This window comes from Nipponia nippon, unplaced genomic scaffold (genome assembly GCF_047370975.1).
Source record: "Nipponia nippon isolate SJK-2023a ecotype South Korea unplaced genomic scaffold, ASM4737097v1 scaffold_4, whole genome shotgun sequence".
Lineage (NCBI taxonomy): Eukaryota > Metazoa > Chordata > Aves > Pelecaniformes > Threskiornithidae > Nipponia > Nipponia nippon.
Window position 1 is genome coordinate 105,793,478 of NW_028262358.1, and position 15,340 is coordinate 105,808,817.

Genomic DNA, 15,340 nt, shown 5'->3' on the forward strand with positions numbered 1-15,340 from the left:
CTGGATTGTGGCATTAATGTGTAGTGTGTATGGTCAACTCTTCCTTGGATCATCAGTTTGGAATTCTTTGAGCTGGAGATGCCTTTTCATGTCCCTTTGTGGGGGACTCTTAAACCTGTGTGCTCTTCAGTCAGATGGAGCATGTTGACTACACATGCACCTCTTACACATAAGAAGTTCATATGCAAAAAGATGCTTGCTTTTGTCTTTTCTTAACAGTTACAACTAAGAAAAAGACATGAAAACGAAGAAAAAAAAAAATCTCTGAATAGTAGTAGGAGAGAGCTGAAGGCATGAAGGCAAGTAATAATTCATAGTTTACTGTGGAAATTGAGCAAATAGCTAATTAGAAGGATAGGTTATATGCTTTTTTATTTGCTCCAGTTATAAAAAAAAAAAAAAGAAATTACATCCCACCTTACAAGTAAGATCAAGGAGTTATAAACGCAAACCAGAATATGGAAGGAAGGTGGTTGAAATATTTTTAAATGTTAGTTTTTGCAGTATTTAGGAGCTAGTGAAAGTTATGTTTGAGAAGTCCAAGTAGATGGGCAAGATTACAGAGAGAGAAAACAGAGCAGCTTTTTTTGGTTTTTTGTTTTTTTAAAAAAAGGGAATCAAGGGAAGACATAGAGACTTACAGACCAGTCAACCTAAATTTGATAGTAGAAAAATAACAAGATTATTAAATAAACACCAAGGTTATTAAACAAATAATTTGTAATTATAGAGAGAATAAGAAAGTGATAGGAAACCATCAAGGTGGATTTCTGAGAAGAGACTATAGCAAAATTGCCTCAATTCCATTTTATAACAGGCTGACTACTCTGGAGGAAAACAATATATGTGATCTACCTTGACTTTATTAAGGCTTAAACGTAGTCCCACATGATGTTCTCATAAATAACTTTGGTAAATAGCACCTAAGTTAAGTTATCATAAAAAAAGTTAAGAGTGATTGAAAAAGAAATTCTAAAAGTAGATTCCATCATTTTCTTGTAAAATGGAAGAATATAACATACCCAAATTTGCCTGATCCAGAGTCACACCTCTTTAATTTCTTACCTGGTGGAAGTCTGAAGCTGGCGCATGCTCAGTGAAAATTTTATCTTTATATAATATAAATTTTCCAAGTAAATTTTCCAATGAACAAATGCGAGCAGATTTAACAGGAATAGTAAAAAGCAACCCCCTGATGCGAAACTGATCTTCCTGCCAAATTTCAGAGTCTCAGGAATGAGTAAACCATTTTTGCTAAAATTTTCTGTTGAAAAGTAATCTGTTGTGGAAAACTGATATGGTAAATATCAGTCAAAACATTTTGTATTTGGCAAAGTTTTATATAGCTTATGTACCTGAACACAGGATCCAGTACTGGGAAATTACAACTAATCTCAATAATAGTAGGTATTCTTAGCCTATATGCCATGCACCCTGAATTTTCAAAGTTGCTTTAAAAAAAAATAAAAATTAAGAGTGATACTTCCAGGATTGTACTGATGATTTATCTCCCTTAAATAAACTGTAGCTACCTGGAAAATAAGACTTTTTTTTTCCAAACATATTTTAATTGAGCATTTCCCTTTTCTTCTCATCTTATGTTTTTTGTTCCTTTTATACTATGTGGAAAAGAAAAGATGGAATTATATTTTAACAATTCATTCACCCTAAGAACGGAAAGAGAGTTTATTTATCTTTCTTCACTACATTTGCTCTTTTACTAACTTGGTCTCATATATTTCATTGAAGAAAGGAAGAAAAGAAATCATAGTGTTGCTAGACTATTGTGAGCCATATTGAAGCTTCAACTAAATGTTGCTGGTCTCATGCATTTCTTGTCTGTTACACATATAACTTAAGAGTCCTGCATATTTATCCGAGTGCATTCAGTATTGTTTCTTCACTGACTTGAAGCCTCAACTCTTCTGTAATTTCACAGTGGTACAGTGGTACAATGTGATCTGATTTTGCAATTAGACTCTGCAGCAGTTTTGCAGTAAATCCTACTCTCTTTAAAACAGGAGAACTTCAGGAGAGTGATCAAGGACAGGTCAGCAACCGTATTTCTTTCTTCAGATTTAATGTATTCATCTGAGACGATATTTATTCCATATTGGTACTGTTGAGAGATAGGGCAAATTAAGGAGAGTGCAAGCAAAGCTCTCTCTTTACAGCAACATTAATCTCTAGCATCAATAAAGTATATTCTAGGACTCAAGCCCTTCTGTATTTTTATTAACATGGGTCTTCTGTTGCTGAAGTCTGGCAGTTTACTACTGAACATCTTGAGAGCTTGAAAAACATTTGCAAGATGATAGTAGATAAGAGCTAAGATTTTGCCTGTGTGACAGTATTGGACAGTCTGATTACTATTGGAAATGTATTTTAATATTTGCTGGAATGGGTGAATTTAGTTGGCTGCTCCTAGACAAGCATCTCCAGAACAACTTTTCAGATGGGTTTCTTGTGCATTAGCAAACTTTGCATCTGCCAATGCAACATTTAAAAGTGTTCCAGATTTAGCAGTAGACAGTGGCATTTGGAATCACTCAAGCTGAAAGTGAAAAGCCATCTGACTCTTCCAAATCCCTGTAGAATGCTGTTAAAAGACTTAAGTACAATTGATAGATAGAGTTGCAGTTCATCTGGCACTGAATGTTGGCATCATAGATCTGGTTCTTATGCTTGCAGGGTAAGAGCACCATTTTAGCTTATCCTTCTGCTCTTTGTGCAAATGATATTCACAAAGAGGAGGCCAAATAAAAGTTTATAGCTGAAGAAGCTTTTATACCATAGCTGAAATAGTATCAGAAACAGTGTGGCCAGCAGGACTAGGGAAGTGATCATGCCACTGTACTCGGCACTGGTGAGGCCCCACCTCAAATACTGTGTTCAGGTTTGGGCCCCTCACTCCAAGAAGGACATTGAGGTGCTGGAGAGTGTCCAAAGAAGGGCAACGAAGTTGGTGAAGGGTCTAGAGCACAAGTCTTATGAGGAGTGGCTGAGGGAACTGGCGTTGTTTAGCCTGGAGAAAAGGAGGCTGAGGGGAGACCTTATTGCTCTCTACAACTACCTGAAAGGAGGTTGTAGTGAGGTGGGGGTCAGTCTCTTCTCCCTAGTAATGAGTGATAGAACGAGAGGAAATGGCCTCAAGCTGCGCCAGGGGAGGTTTAGGTTAGACATTAGGAAAAACTTCTTCACCGAGAGGGTGGTCAAGCATTGGAACAGGCTGGCCAGGGAAGTGGTTGAGTCCCCATCTCTGGAGGTATTTAAAAGACATGTAGATGTGGTGCTTAAGGACATGGTTTAGTGGTGGACTTGGCAGTGCTAGGTTGACGGTTGGACTTAATGATCTTAAAGGTCTTTTCCAACCTTAATGATTCTATGATTCTGTTATAATTTATCTTTGCCTGTTTATAACAGTCTTAACAAGCTGTGCAATACTAATATAATTGTTCTTCTCAACCATGATATGGCAACCAAGCCCTGGTATAGTTGCTGAGATATAGAACCGAATTTAGAATTTCCTCTCTCATTTTGACTTCCATGTGGACTGGAGCTAAAACCTAGATATCTTTATCGGTTCTTTTTTTACAAAAGTTATGGTTATAATTTTAATCTGATTGAAATAATATGCTGAAGAATACAGCAGTAATAGTTGTGCTCTTGTCAACAACTAATAAACACTGAGGCTTACCAATGTCCTTAAAGAAGTCATGAAATGCGCAGGGCACAATAACACTATCTGTCAGTGTCTCCATTATCTGCCTTTTATGTGATACAGGCTCATGTCTTGTTCAAATAGTGATTTAACAGCTCTCGGAAGTAATCAATAACATTAAGTGTGTGTGTGGTAATGATGCAACAGGCCTGTCAAGCTCTTTATGATATGTAATAAATCCAGCTCTCATAGGTGGGTGGATGAAACAAGAACATATATTTTTCTTACTTGGCTGTGCACATATAGTGATCAAGGTCAGTGCAGTGTGCACATTTTTTATATTCTCAGTACCAGCAGGCAGTTTTGCAGTCTTGTCCTCCCACTGTTTTAATCCAACCTTTTATGTTCTTCTCTTGCTGTCTTCCTTCTAGTGCCTTTGTTGTACTTAATCCGTTTATTAGGATACATATAGTAAACTGAAATAGCTTTGGTTATTGAAATATTAGACATGCACAGATTCTTCTAAATACACCTAAAATAAACTGACAATCTTAATTAAAGAAAAAAAGCAGCAATCACAGATAAGGCAAGCAAGCAGAAGGGTGGTATTAGATAATACAGAGCAAATAAAATGATCAGTTAGTCATTTGCCTGGCTGGGTATGGAGAGAAATGTTACTTAAAAAAAAAAAAAAGAAAAATAAATTAGCAGAGCAATGCATTTGTTTGAAAGAAGTGACATTGGTATTATTTTCTAGGAAAAATTCACATTACATTCTAAACCTGAAGAGGCTAAATTGCACCTTAAAAACCATATTCCAGGTGGTCACTTGCTGAGAGACACATTGTCTCCATGTCCTCTGACTATGTAACATCCACATTTCCCCAAGCCAGAAGGCCATCCCTATCTTTTACCAAATCCGTATTTCTGGACTAACCCCCAGTCCTCTTCCCCTTTCCGTGTTATAATCTGCATGCATCCACCACCAGAACACCAGTTGTCTGGGCAACCTCTATCCTGAGCCTGCACAAATCTGTACCCCAACTTCTGCTTTGGATATACGTGACTATTCCACAACATCTGTGCCTGACTAGCCAGCTTCAGGATTGTCAAGGGAGCCAGTGCAGACATCAAACACAAAGCACCACAACCTCACCCCCATTTGTGGTCTCCTGTGTCGAATACTACTGTGATTAGCTGCATTTCTGCGAGTTTCTGGTGCATGAGGCCTCAGGTGAACCCCACCTCTCTCATACCACCATAGCTGACTACATCTAACTGTGCCCTGCAAGAGGACACCTACAGAGCTCTGCTCCTCTTCTATGACCCCAAATGATTGCTCTCCCCCACAGATAACCTAACATAAAATACTGAAGACATGAGAGAGCAGAAGGAATCAAACCAGCTCGTAAACTGCATGGGGAGTGGTTACGTGCCACCTATTTGGCTATCCAGCTCTATAACAGCTTTCAAAACTAGCACCAGTCTTGAAAATAATCCCCCTGACTGAGGGACCTGCAGTATTAACTGGAGAAAATACAGTATTGTCTTCACAATAAAGCATAGGTTTTGCAATACTGCTTCTCTTTCAACTGTATGTAGGTTATCTTTTATAGAAATAAGAGTTTATTATTAGTATTCAAAAAGTTATTCACAACAGATTAGAAAACTTCTCTCAGATACACAAGAGGGACTACTGCAGTTTGATCCATACACTGAACTCTGATAGAAACAAAGAATACTCTGCAGTAGGGGCACTGGGAAGAACTGACTCCCAGTGATGAGACATTCCTGTCTTTGCTCTTTTCTTATCCCAGAACTCTTCACATAACATTGTTAGAGCAATCTGAAATCCTGCCTACAGGATTAGTGTTAGGTTACCTCTGATTGCTTATCTTGATAAACATGTGTAGATTAGAAGTGCATAAAGCGAGAGCAGAGAAATGCAAAGCTTTGTGAAGGGCGCTCTTCTCCCAGTTCGTTTGGCTGCATTCAGTCAGTGTGTTGAATGTCAGAACCTGAGATGAAATTGTTGGATGACTTCAGTTGATTTTGGAGCAAATCTAACATTAATGTGAGTGGTTTTATATTTTAGAATCTATCGTTTTTAAAGATGGTAATTCAGGAGATGTAAACCTTTGACTTGAGCCAAGAACTGAAATACTGAGGCCTGTATTATTTCATATTGAGTTGTATTTCATTAATAACCATGAGTGTGTACTTCATTTTAGTTTTATAAAATAGACAATAAGAGTTAAATAATGACACAATTTTTTTCCTGAAAGTGTTTATATTAATTTCATATTAATATTTACAGTAGACATCTACTGTCAATAAAATATGTTTTAAGAAACTTATTCCCATACTTGCTCCATAACTATCAATCAAAATAGAAAAAGCAAGAATTTTGTGCCCCAAATAATCAGAATAAAGATCACATGGACTTAAATTCCTCAACGGATTTTAACCAACATTCACGCTTCTTTTTTTTTTCACAACAAGATCAGTATGAGGCCCAAATCATTACTTCAGCAACGAAATGCCAGTTACCTAAGTGCTTAGTTTGATACAAGTTCTCAAGAGATTATTCTTCTTTTAGGATAATTATTTCTTAATTTGTTGACTAGCAAGTATACAAAAGCAGAAGTTTGAGAGAGTTTTGCCTCTGCCCTCATTGTTACGTTATTTTCTCCTTATTTAACTAGGTATGAATGATAATGAATAGCACATTCCGCTTATCAGTTATATTGGTTTACGCCCCTATATTTTTGATTAGGAGTGTATTGTGTTTGCTATTCTTTTATAATCTTGGAAGTGTCAGTTTGTAATTTGTATTAGATATCAAATTATAATAATCTGTTTTAAATTGCTTATTACTTCAACTGTTGGCATCAAAAATGGCTATGCATTGTTTCTGAGTTCAGCTATTTTTTCTTGGAAAGTTGTAGGAAAACCAGCCAGTAATTTCAGAGAAGAATTTTTGAAGGGAGGGGAGAGTTATTTCATTTATGCTAACACATTCTTAAAGCTGTTTAATTGAGAACTTATGTTTCCAGGTTCTGGAAGGAGTTAAAATTTGTTTGTCTGATGATGACCCACCCAAGACAAATTGTGATATGCATCTAAAAACCTCTGCTTACATATTCTTTGCAGGACCTAGGGCCTGAAAGCATTGTTCTCTTAGGCTTCTGTGAGCACTGAGCAAGCACTATAAGGAGGACAGCTTGCGGCCAAAACCTTCTCTGTTCCAAGGCTACCGTATCTGTAGTACCTGTAGTTTTTGTGGGTGTTTCATAGAGGATAAAGACATTTGTAAGGCCTGTTACACCACGGGAAGAGCGTTTCTTGGGACTGTGTTGAATATCATTCTATTACTCTTATTGTCCAGTAATATTGCTTATTGTCACCTTAAGCTGGAGAGAGTAGATGGTAACACAAAATTACATTTTTCTGAGAATAATAAATTTGCTTAGTGGGAAATAACATCCCTGAGCCAATAAGCTGTATGTGCCTGAGGCAGTAAAGAAACTGTGCACAATTTTTTTAAAAAATCAGTAGAATCTCATCATTGTGAAGTAGAGCCCTCAAATATTGTCAGGGTGTAATGGTTTCTTTCTGCCACTCCTTGTTTCTCTTTTCCTTTGCTGATCCTTGCTTCTTACTCATTTTCTCTGCTGCAGCATGGCTCCTCCATGGGCTGTGATCCCTTTGGGGGTGTTACCTGCTCTGCCATAGAGCACCTCTTACTGCACTGGCCTTGTTGCTTTTTTTGGGGAATTTACTGCCCTTTCTTCAATGTGTTTTCTCCGAGGCGCCCCCACCGTGGCCGCGGGGCTCAGCCGTGCCCTGCGGTGGGTCGGTTGGAGCCGGCTGGAACCGGCTGTGTCCGGCACGGGGCAGCCCCGGCCTCTTCTCACAGAGGCCGCCCTGCAGCTCCCCTCACTACCAAGAACTTCCCAGTTATGCCCAATATAGGGTCACAAAATCATGCCCCACAAATACTAGGGAACAATTTAAGACATTCATTAGTAGTGAAACCACTCCTGCGTAGTAAATACATGACCTTTGATAGCAAAATGGTGTGATGGTGAGTTTTTCTGGAACAGTAACCTTGAATTCCAAATATTCTGTTTGAGGCAATGTTGTTGAGAAGATACCATAAAATACTGTGATAGGAAAAGCGGAAGTCCAGCGCTTTACTTTTTGTTTGAAGGCAAGCATACGGAGTGTGCCTCGATAAACTACTATGTAGCCAACACACTGTTGAAAACAAATATCTTTTGCCCAAACCAAAAACTGTCCCAAATGTCCCCACAATATATTTACCAGCTGCATGTCAATAACCAGCTACTTTACAAATAGTAGTATCATGTTAATTGAACATGTTTATTATATTTGTTGTCATTGTGTCACAATATCACTCCATTTCTGTCTGGGGAGACTGGGAAAAAGAAATGTAACTTGTACACAGAAGATGAAATATGTTACAAAAAGTCAAGGGAATTTGAGAACTGGTTAGGAGTAACTCTGCCTTTGTGAATTAGGGCATATGAATTTCAAACCCAGCCATATTTCTAAATGCAGGCTGTGGTGTGACTTTACCTTAGCTCCCACTCTGCCTCTGGCCTCCCAGCTTGCTTAGCTGACTGTCCTTCAGAGGCTGCCAAAGTATGTGTCCTCCTCACCCTCCCCGGCTGTGACTTGATACCGCATCATCCCCAAATATCCTTAACTTATCAAGTATTTTAAAATGTGTTGCAGTATTTGAATGTTCTTGCAAATTGAACGCTTTCATTGTCCAAACTGAGTGAAATGTAAACAATAAAGTAGCACTGAGTGAAAACTGAAATGACAGGCAGCACTGCCAGTGAATGAGGTACAGATACACATCTTTTAACACTTTTAACTTTACAGTTCCCTATAAAGATTCAAATTTTCATTTAAAGTCCATTGTTCTTTGCTGACTAGTCCGTTCTGTATTTATATAAAATGTCTATAAACCTGAATACGAATTCACATTTTCTCTTCTTTTTTTTCTCTCTAACTTCCTCTTTCAGGAACTAGAATTTCAGGATCTGACGGCAGTTTTACACTGTATTCACTCCTTTATAGCAGCAAAAGTGGCATCTGTGGATCCAGTATTCATAGACAGTCAGAGCATTGCAAGAAAATATATGTACAGTAACTGATACCAGATTATATGTTGTCACTATGGAAAATAAATTATTTTCTTAAAGAAAGTAGTTATTTCATGCACAATATTGCAATTTTGTGATTTTATAAGAAGTCTATAGTTGTGTTATCTGTAACGGTAAGAGTTTTCACAATTCGTTAAACATTTTGAATCTATGAGTTAACAAATATTAAGTCAAACTGAATCAGTTTGTCATCTTCAGCATTAATATAAAATTCTGAGCAAATACTCATTCAATACTATTTGTGATGTCATTTTGATTTCTGCTTTCATGGTCATACATACTGCCCCATATTACATAGAAACGTGGAATAACATTTGAAAAGTGTTTGTCCAAAATTTGGCGTCCAAGTCTGTTTTGAAAAGTGCTGGCACATAGACAATTTCTACAGCCTTCACTGTAGAAAAGAACTAATTATTGAAGACAACTGCCATAGGAATTGAACTTTTATCTTGCTTTGGTATGTTTGAAAAATAATAGTTCCGTGGTCCAGTTCTTTTGAGGCCTGAGAGTTTAGCTCTGGCAAAACACTAAGTACTCTATTTCAGATCGAGGAAAAGACTTCAGCACACACTTGACTCTAAGCATATTAAGTAGCCCCAGTGTATGCACGATGTTATGTATGTATTTAAATATCGTGGTAGATCAACTGAAGAGCTTTAGAGTCTGCTAAGGAGCCTAACTGTAGGCACTCAGTTTTAGAAAACTTGCCATAGGGTTTTCTTATCTATTAATAAAGCTTCCATGAATCATTCATTTATTCATTCATAGATTGCCTTGACGCTATCCTTTGATGTGATGCTCTGTATGGTTGAGAACAGCTTCTTTAATAACTGTTTTGTTCGGAGGAGGGTGCTCCCAGTATAGTGTGAACATAACAAAACATAAAGAGTTTTCTGGGCCATCTACCTTTTTTTTTTCCTACAGCTCTAACCCTGACTTATACACAAGCAAAGTGAGTTGTGTCCTTGCTAAGGAAATAATATGGTTCTACTTTTGATATATTCCTAACCTTACTGCTGAAATCATCTTCTTATATGCACAGATAATACATCTTGCTATTGAAAAATTATATAAAATGAAGACATTTTAATCTTAGGGCATATTCCCTGTAAGTAATACCAAATATTGCAGGTTTCTGGGATAGAAGTCTCAGTTGTTCTCAAGTGCAGTTTTGAGGCAACGTCAGGCAATGTTTTTTTTCCAAGAAAATAAAACAATCAAAAAATCAAGCAAGAAGAATATCCTAAATAGATGCAATGGATATGGAGCTAATTCATCAGTCCTCCCTAAATTTTAGGAGTCTAGTAAAGTGTTCTGCTAAAGTAAAAGCCTAAAGTTACTGTATCCTAAGGAAAAGAGGTAGGTGCTTTTAAAAGCTCTCAGGTGAGGAGTGTTTTTACATAACTTCAGTGCTTGAATTTAGTCAGAGACATTCCCCCTCTCAGGTCTTAAGGTAGTTAGCTGTCTTGGCAGACTGCAATGGGGCCTCAGGCACTTACTTGAAATGGATGCTTATCTGTCCACCTAACTCTTAGGCACAAATATAGTGCCTAAAGTAGGTGATTTGATCCTACCTAAGGATTACCTGTTGCCAAGTGTTATCCATAGAGAAATTCATTTGAATAGTAGGGACTCTGTTTGCAATTCCAGTGTTGTTTACAGTCTAATGTTGTTTGCTAGGAGGCATAGTAGGAACGCTAACTCCTGTTAAAACAATATTTAGCAAAGATGATGAGAAATAGTTTTATTAATTGTAAATAAATGTTTGTAGCCATTATGGTATTTTTTTAACAAATATCATCGCAATTTTATATTATATTTTTTCCAAAAAATCAATCAAAAAATTGTGTTTGTCAAACATGCTTTTATTCAAAATGTTTCATTTAATTTTCAGCTTTCCATTTCATTTTCAGCTCCTTATATTTATTGAGATTTTAGCATTCACAAATTATAGCATTAAAATTAGAATACCTTTCTTAAAATCGATTCTCAGTTATTAGCATGAACTATTGTAAGTGTCAGAGTGTCTGTAGGATGAAGAATGATGGAATTCCTTCAATTTTGTGTTCTGCTCTTTTCTCATATACAAAGTTCAACACTAACATGGAACAGTAGAAAACTGTACCAGCTAGTACTGAACTGGTACTACAGTGAGGCCTCTAGACTTAATGTTTTAAGTATCGTGATTAAAAATACAGCATATCTCTCCAAATACTGTAAATAAAAACTTAAAAGACATTAAGCTTAGTTTATTAAATAATCTTTCATTTCTATCAAAAACTTTTGTAATTCAAAATAAGGATTATTAATTTCCTTTTTTTTCAAGAGCAGCTGGATATGCACATTTTCATTAGCCACCTTCAGAATTTTTGTATGAAGTTGCTGATACTGATTTGAAGTAATTTTGTTATTTGTTTCATGGAATTTCTAAATTCTCTTAGTCTTTTGGTGAGCTATGTTCTCTACCATTTTTGCAAGACAGTAGTTTTCTTCTGATACGTCCAAATCAATCTCAAGGAATATTAAGAGAAAAATTTCTTATAAATTCACCCTCTGGATTTTAGGGTTGTATTTTAGAAATTATTCTCCAGACATACTTTTAGCAAGGATCCTGAAGATCGTTGTTAGCTCACTTGCTTTTTCCTCCCTTTCACATTCTGCAACAGTCTCGAGGCAGGGACTAAAGGCCAGCCTTCTGAGGAAGTTGCCAGAGCCTGGGAACAGCTAACAGACTGCTAGTTACTCAGCTGTTATATAGGTTATGTAGGACTTGCATAGCACCTTGCATTTCTTTGTAATTCTCTTAACAGGGTAACATACACCTCATATGTGAAAATGTTGTGCTTCCAATTTGTTTGGTTGTTTATGTTCATTTATTACATTTTTTTATTGTCAGTAAAGCATTTTATCATTGCCTTCAGACTGTGTGTCAACTAACATGCATATATTTTTTCCCTGTCAAAGGTCTTGAGTATTTGCACTGCTTTTCAGCTCTCTAAAGACCTCAAAATAGTAGGATTCACAAATGGTAAATAGATCTGCTGGTGGGTAGGTACCTTCCACAGTCACCCCTCAGGAATTGCACACTGAGGCAGAGGACAGTTGTTTTATGGTGACTGGGCAGCTGGAATGCCAAATATTTAATTGCTAATCAAAACAGAAAACAAATTTTAGTATGGTTTGTTATGTACTTGTGATATATTAAGCTTTAGTCTTACTACTTCGTTATTCATTTGTGAATAGTTTTCCTTTATTTTTTCTAGGGAGACAAAGTCGTACCAGAATTGAACAAGGGGTAGGAGGAGAGAGGCGTTTGCTACAGCAGAGCCATGAACAGTCGGCTGAGGAAAGAAGCATATAAACACAGAGTTAGGAAATTGTGCACCATCACAAAATCAAGATAGCCACTCATGAGTAGAAACAGAGTAAAAACAGGATAATTTCTATATATCCAGATTATCTTTACGTCTTTAATTTAAACTCAAAACTTGGTTAAAAGACTAAAAATGATCTCATTTGCAAACATGAGTTTGAGCAAATGAGTAATCCCATTGATATAAATCAGAGCAAGGGTCATCAGTGACATACATTAAGGAGCGGTACAGCATGGGCTTGAGCACTGGACTTGAATCATACTGTTGATTTGTTGAAATAGTTTCTGGCATTCTTTGCTCTACAGTGATTAAAATCTGCAGAAAAAATCCTGTGCACAGTCAAGCTAGAGTCAGCTCAGGTCTGTTCCCAGTGAGTGGCTTGGTTGTGCTACCCTGTTTAAAACACCCGAGTGTTTAATAGAGGGGATGTGGCCAGACCCTGCCAGGTGGCCTCAGGGATAGAAAACAGGCCCTGACAATTTTAGTTATAAATTTAGATGCTGCCAGAGAGTCTCATTGACTTCAGTGGGGGCAGGGCCTCACCCATTGTATCTGACCTATATTATTTAATTTTATTTTTGCTTATAATCATAAAGCATAGAATTATAATACTGAGGCTGTGCTGATTCAAAGCTCAAGTTCTGGAAAGCTGACTTAATTCTTTTCACACTAGGATCTTAGAAAAAGTATTTCAAAGTGATTTCCACCCTTGAGCCAGTAGGCCTGAAGCTTAAACAGGAATATTTTTTGGGGGTAGGGCTAAGCTCTGGCAAACTTTGCAACCATAAATCTAAAATCCTGTCTTATATCTGAACTACATTAATTCATAAGTAACTTCAGACAAGGCATGCCTTTTCCACAAAATCTTTAATGTGTATCTGATCTTTGTAGTGGCATAAGCAGTATTTAAAAATGCCTGAACTTCTTTTTAAGTAGATTTCCATAAATGCTTCTACTAAAATACTGTCAGTATTTTATCAGACCTCCCCACCCACTTGAATATCTCCTGTATCACAGTGTTCAAAATGGGGTGTGTGTAATGGCAATGCAATTTTTCTGCTTTTTGTTGACTGCTGCGGTTGATTTTTGGTTTAATATAGTTTGCCCGTGTTCTCCAGTAAGCTTCTAAGGGCAGAGAGGGTAAATGTTAGAAAGAAAACCCTTTCCTCCATGCCCTCGTGAGAGGCAAAGAGAAGTCAGTGGTGACTTCTGTCCTTCTTTCCAGTGCATGGGAAATGGACCAAAGCACTGCAAAAATGGAAGCAGGGGAGGGATGGACAGACTGTGCAATCTTAAAAGACTCCTTTACTTAGGCATGCAAGCTAAAAGTACCTATCACTCTTGGAATTTCATAGAGAAATTCTTCTTTCAATGTAGTTCTCTTACTTTAAATTGCTATTCATTGATTCATTTGTTATGGCTCCTGAATAGGAAAATATTTCAAAGAAAAGAATGTAAAATATATCATGTATTTTGTTTCTTAACCTATGCTTAAAAATATGTAGGTACTTTTGTGTTGAAGCAGGTAGAGAAGAGATTATCTTATGTGAAGTAAAAGACCTTGTAGTACATTTATTAGAAAGTACAAAAGGGATTTGTGTAGCATGCAAGATGAAATCGAAGATGTATTTTAATCTGGTTCAACCAGAAAAACTGTACAAGTAAAATCTTTTCATTAAATTTGAAGTTATTAAATTCCATGGACTTGAGCCAAAATCCACTGCTGTTGTAAGTCCCAGTGACTTAAATGGGTCTTAACCTGAAAAACGACAAAAAAGATACACAATTTTAAATAATCCACAGGGGAAGAAAAACTCCTTTCTTTTCTAATATTCCCTTGGTGCACAGCTGCCTACATTGTCAGTAAAAGGATTCATTCCTACCGAAAAAACTGCTGACTTTTCAGTAAGGAATCAAACTCAAACTATTTGGACTGAAAGCTGTAATCTTTTATTTGGAAAGGCTGCCATGGTGCCCTGTAAGAGTTGCAGTTATGCAGGTATTCAGACCTCTAGTCTAGATGTATTGACTCTTTTTTTTCAGTGCAAAAACATGATCTATTGTGTAAATCTACACTACATCAGGAGGTGTGAGTGGCAGAAGGGTCTTAGCTGCATAGATCCGCAGGATTGCCAGACAACCAAGCAGGGGAAGGAAGTTAAATGTAAGAACTTTATTTTTCTTTCTTGGTTACAAATTATTCTTGGAACACTATTTGTGTTATATTTTTAGGCTAGGTAGCTGCCAGGTTTTTACATGTCTAAATCCTCAAATATGGTAGAAACATCATACTCGATGGTTATTAATGAATTAATGGAAATTAGGTGTACAGTTTGTGTTAATCAGCTGGTCTCAACTCTGTAATCAGCAGAAAGAGACTGCCAGTTCCAGGGAGTGCTTTACTCCCTCCCGCAATAAATGCTAGTGGATTGAATCACGTTTTGAAAAGGCAGACGTCTTTCTCCATCGCCAAGCCTAGATTTTGCCATGCTATAGCATAGTTTTTTGACAGCTCAATTTCCTATAGATAGCATTAGTGTCAGATTTATATACTAATACAATAAAAAGTAGCAATCATGAGCAATGTTGGGGGATTATGAGAATAAAATAAAACAATCCTGAAGTGAATAGAGTGTAAATCAGAACTTTGTCATCCCCTTAAACAGACAGAGGGGGGAAGAAAAAGCCTTAGCCTATTTTTCCAGCTAGCAGTTACTACCTAGTGTAGCAATTGTATTAATTTGTAGATGGGTTCTGTGTCCCAGGGGATACGCTGACTCTTGGAACATCAAGCTACTCATAAAAAAAATATTAGAGATATTCTACTGTGTCTTTAAGCACTTTGTTCAATTAACATTCAGAACCGAGCTAAATTACTGCCCTACAACATCCATAAGCAGACTACATAATCAGCTCACTGTTTTCTTTTTGCACAGAAGCTGGACAAATATTCCCCAGCTGAGTTAATATGAATACTTAATTGGCTTTAGGGATAAAACTTTCCTTGTGTTTTAAACTAGAAATGCTTTACTGAACTATTGTGTTTAGTCAGATTATTTTATTGCTGGGTAAAACTGGAAAAAAAACCCCGTTCCTTAAATGTTTCA

The 15,340-nt window shown here is 36.9% G+C and overlaps 1 protein-coding gene across 1 annotated transcript in view; it reads left to right on the forward strand.

Annotated features, from left to right (window-relative positions):
• Positions 1–8,885, forward strand: part of SNTG2 (syntrophin gamma 2) — a 286,578-nt gene extending 277,693 nt beyond the window's left edge. The window contains exon 17 of the mRNA XM_087775769.1: positions 8,719–8,885. Within this exon, the coding sequence (XP_087631895.1) occupies positions 8,719–8,850 (132 nt within the window). The 3' untranslated portion in view covers positions 8,851–8,885. The remainder of the gene's footprint in view (positions 1–8,718) is intronic.
• The last annotated feature ends 6,455 nt before the right edge of the window (positions 8,886–15,340 follow it).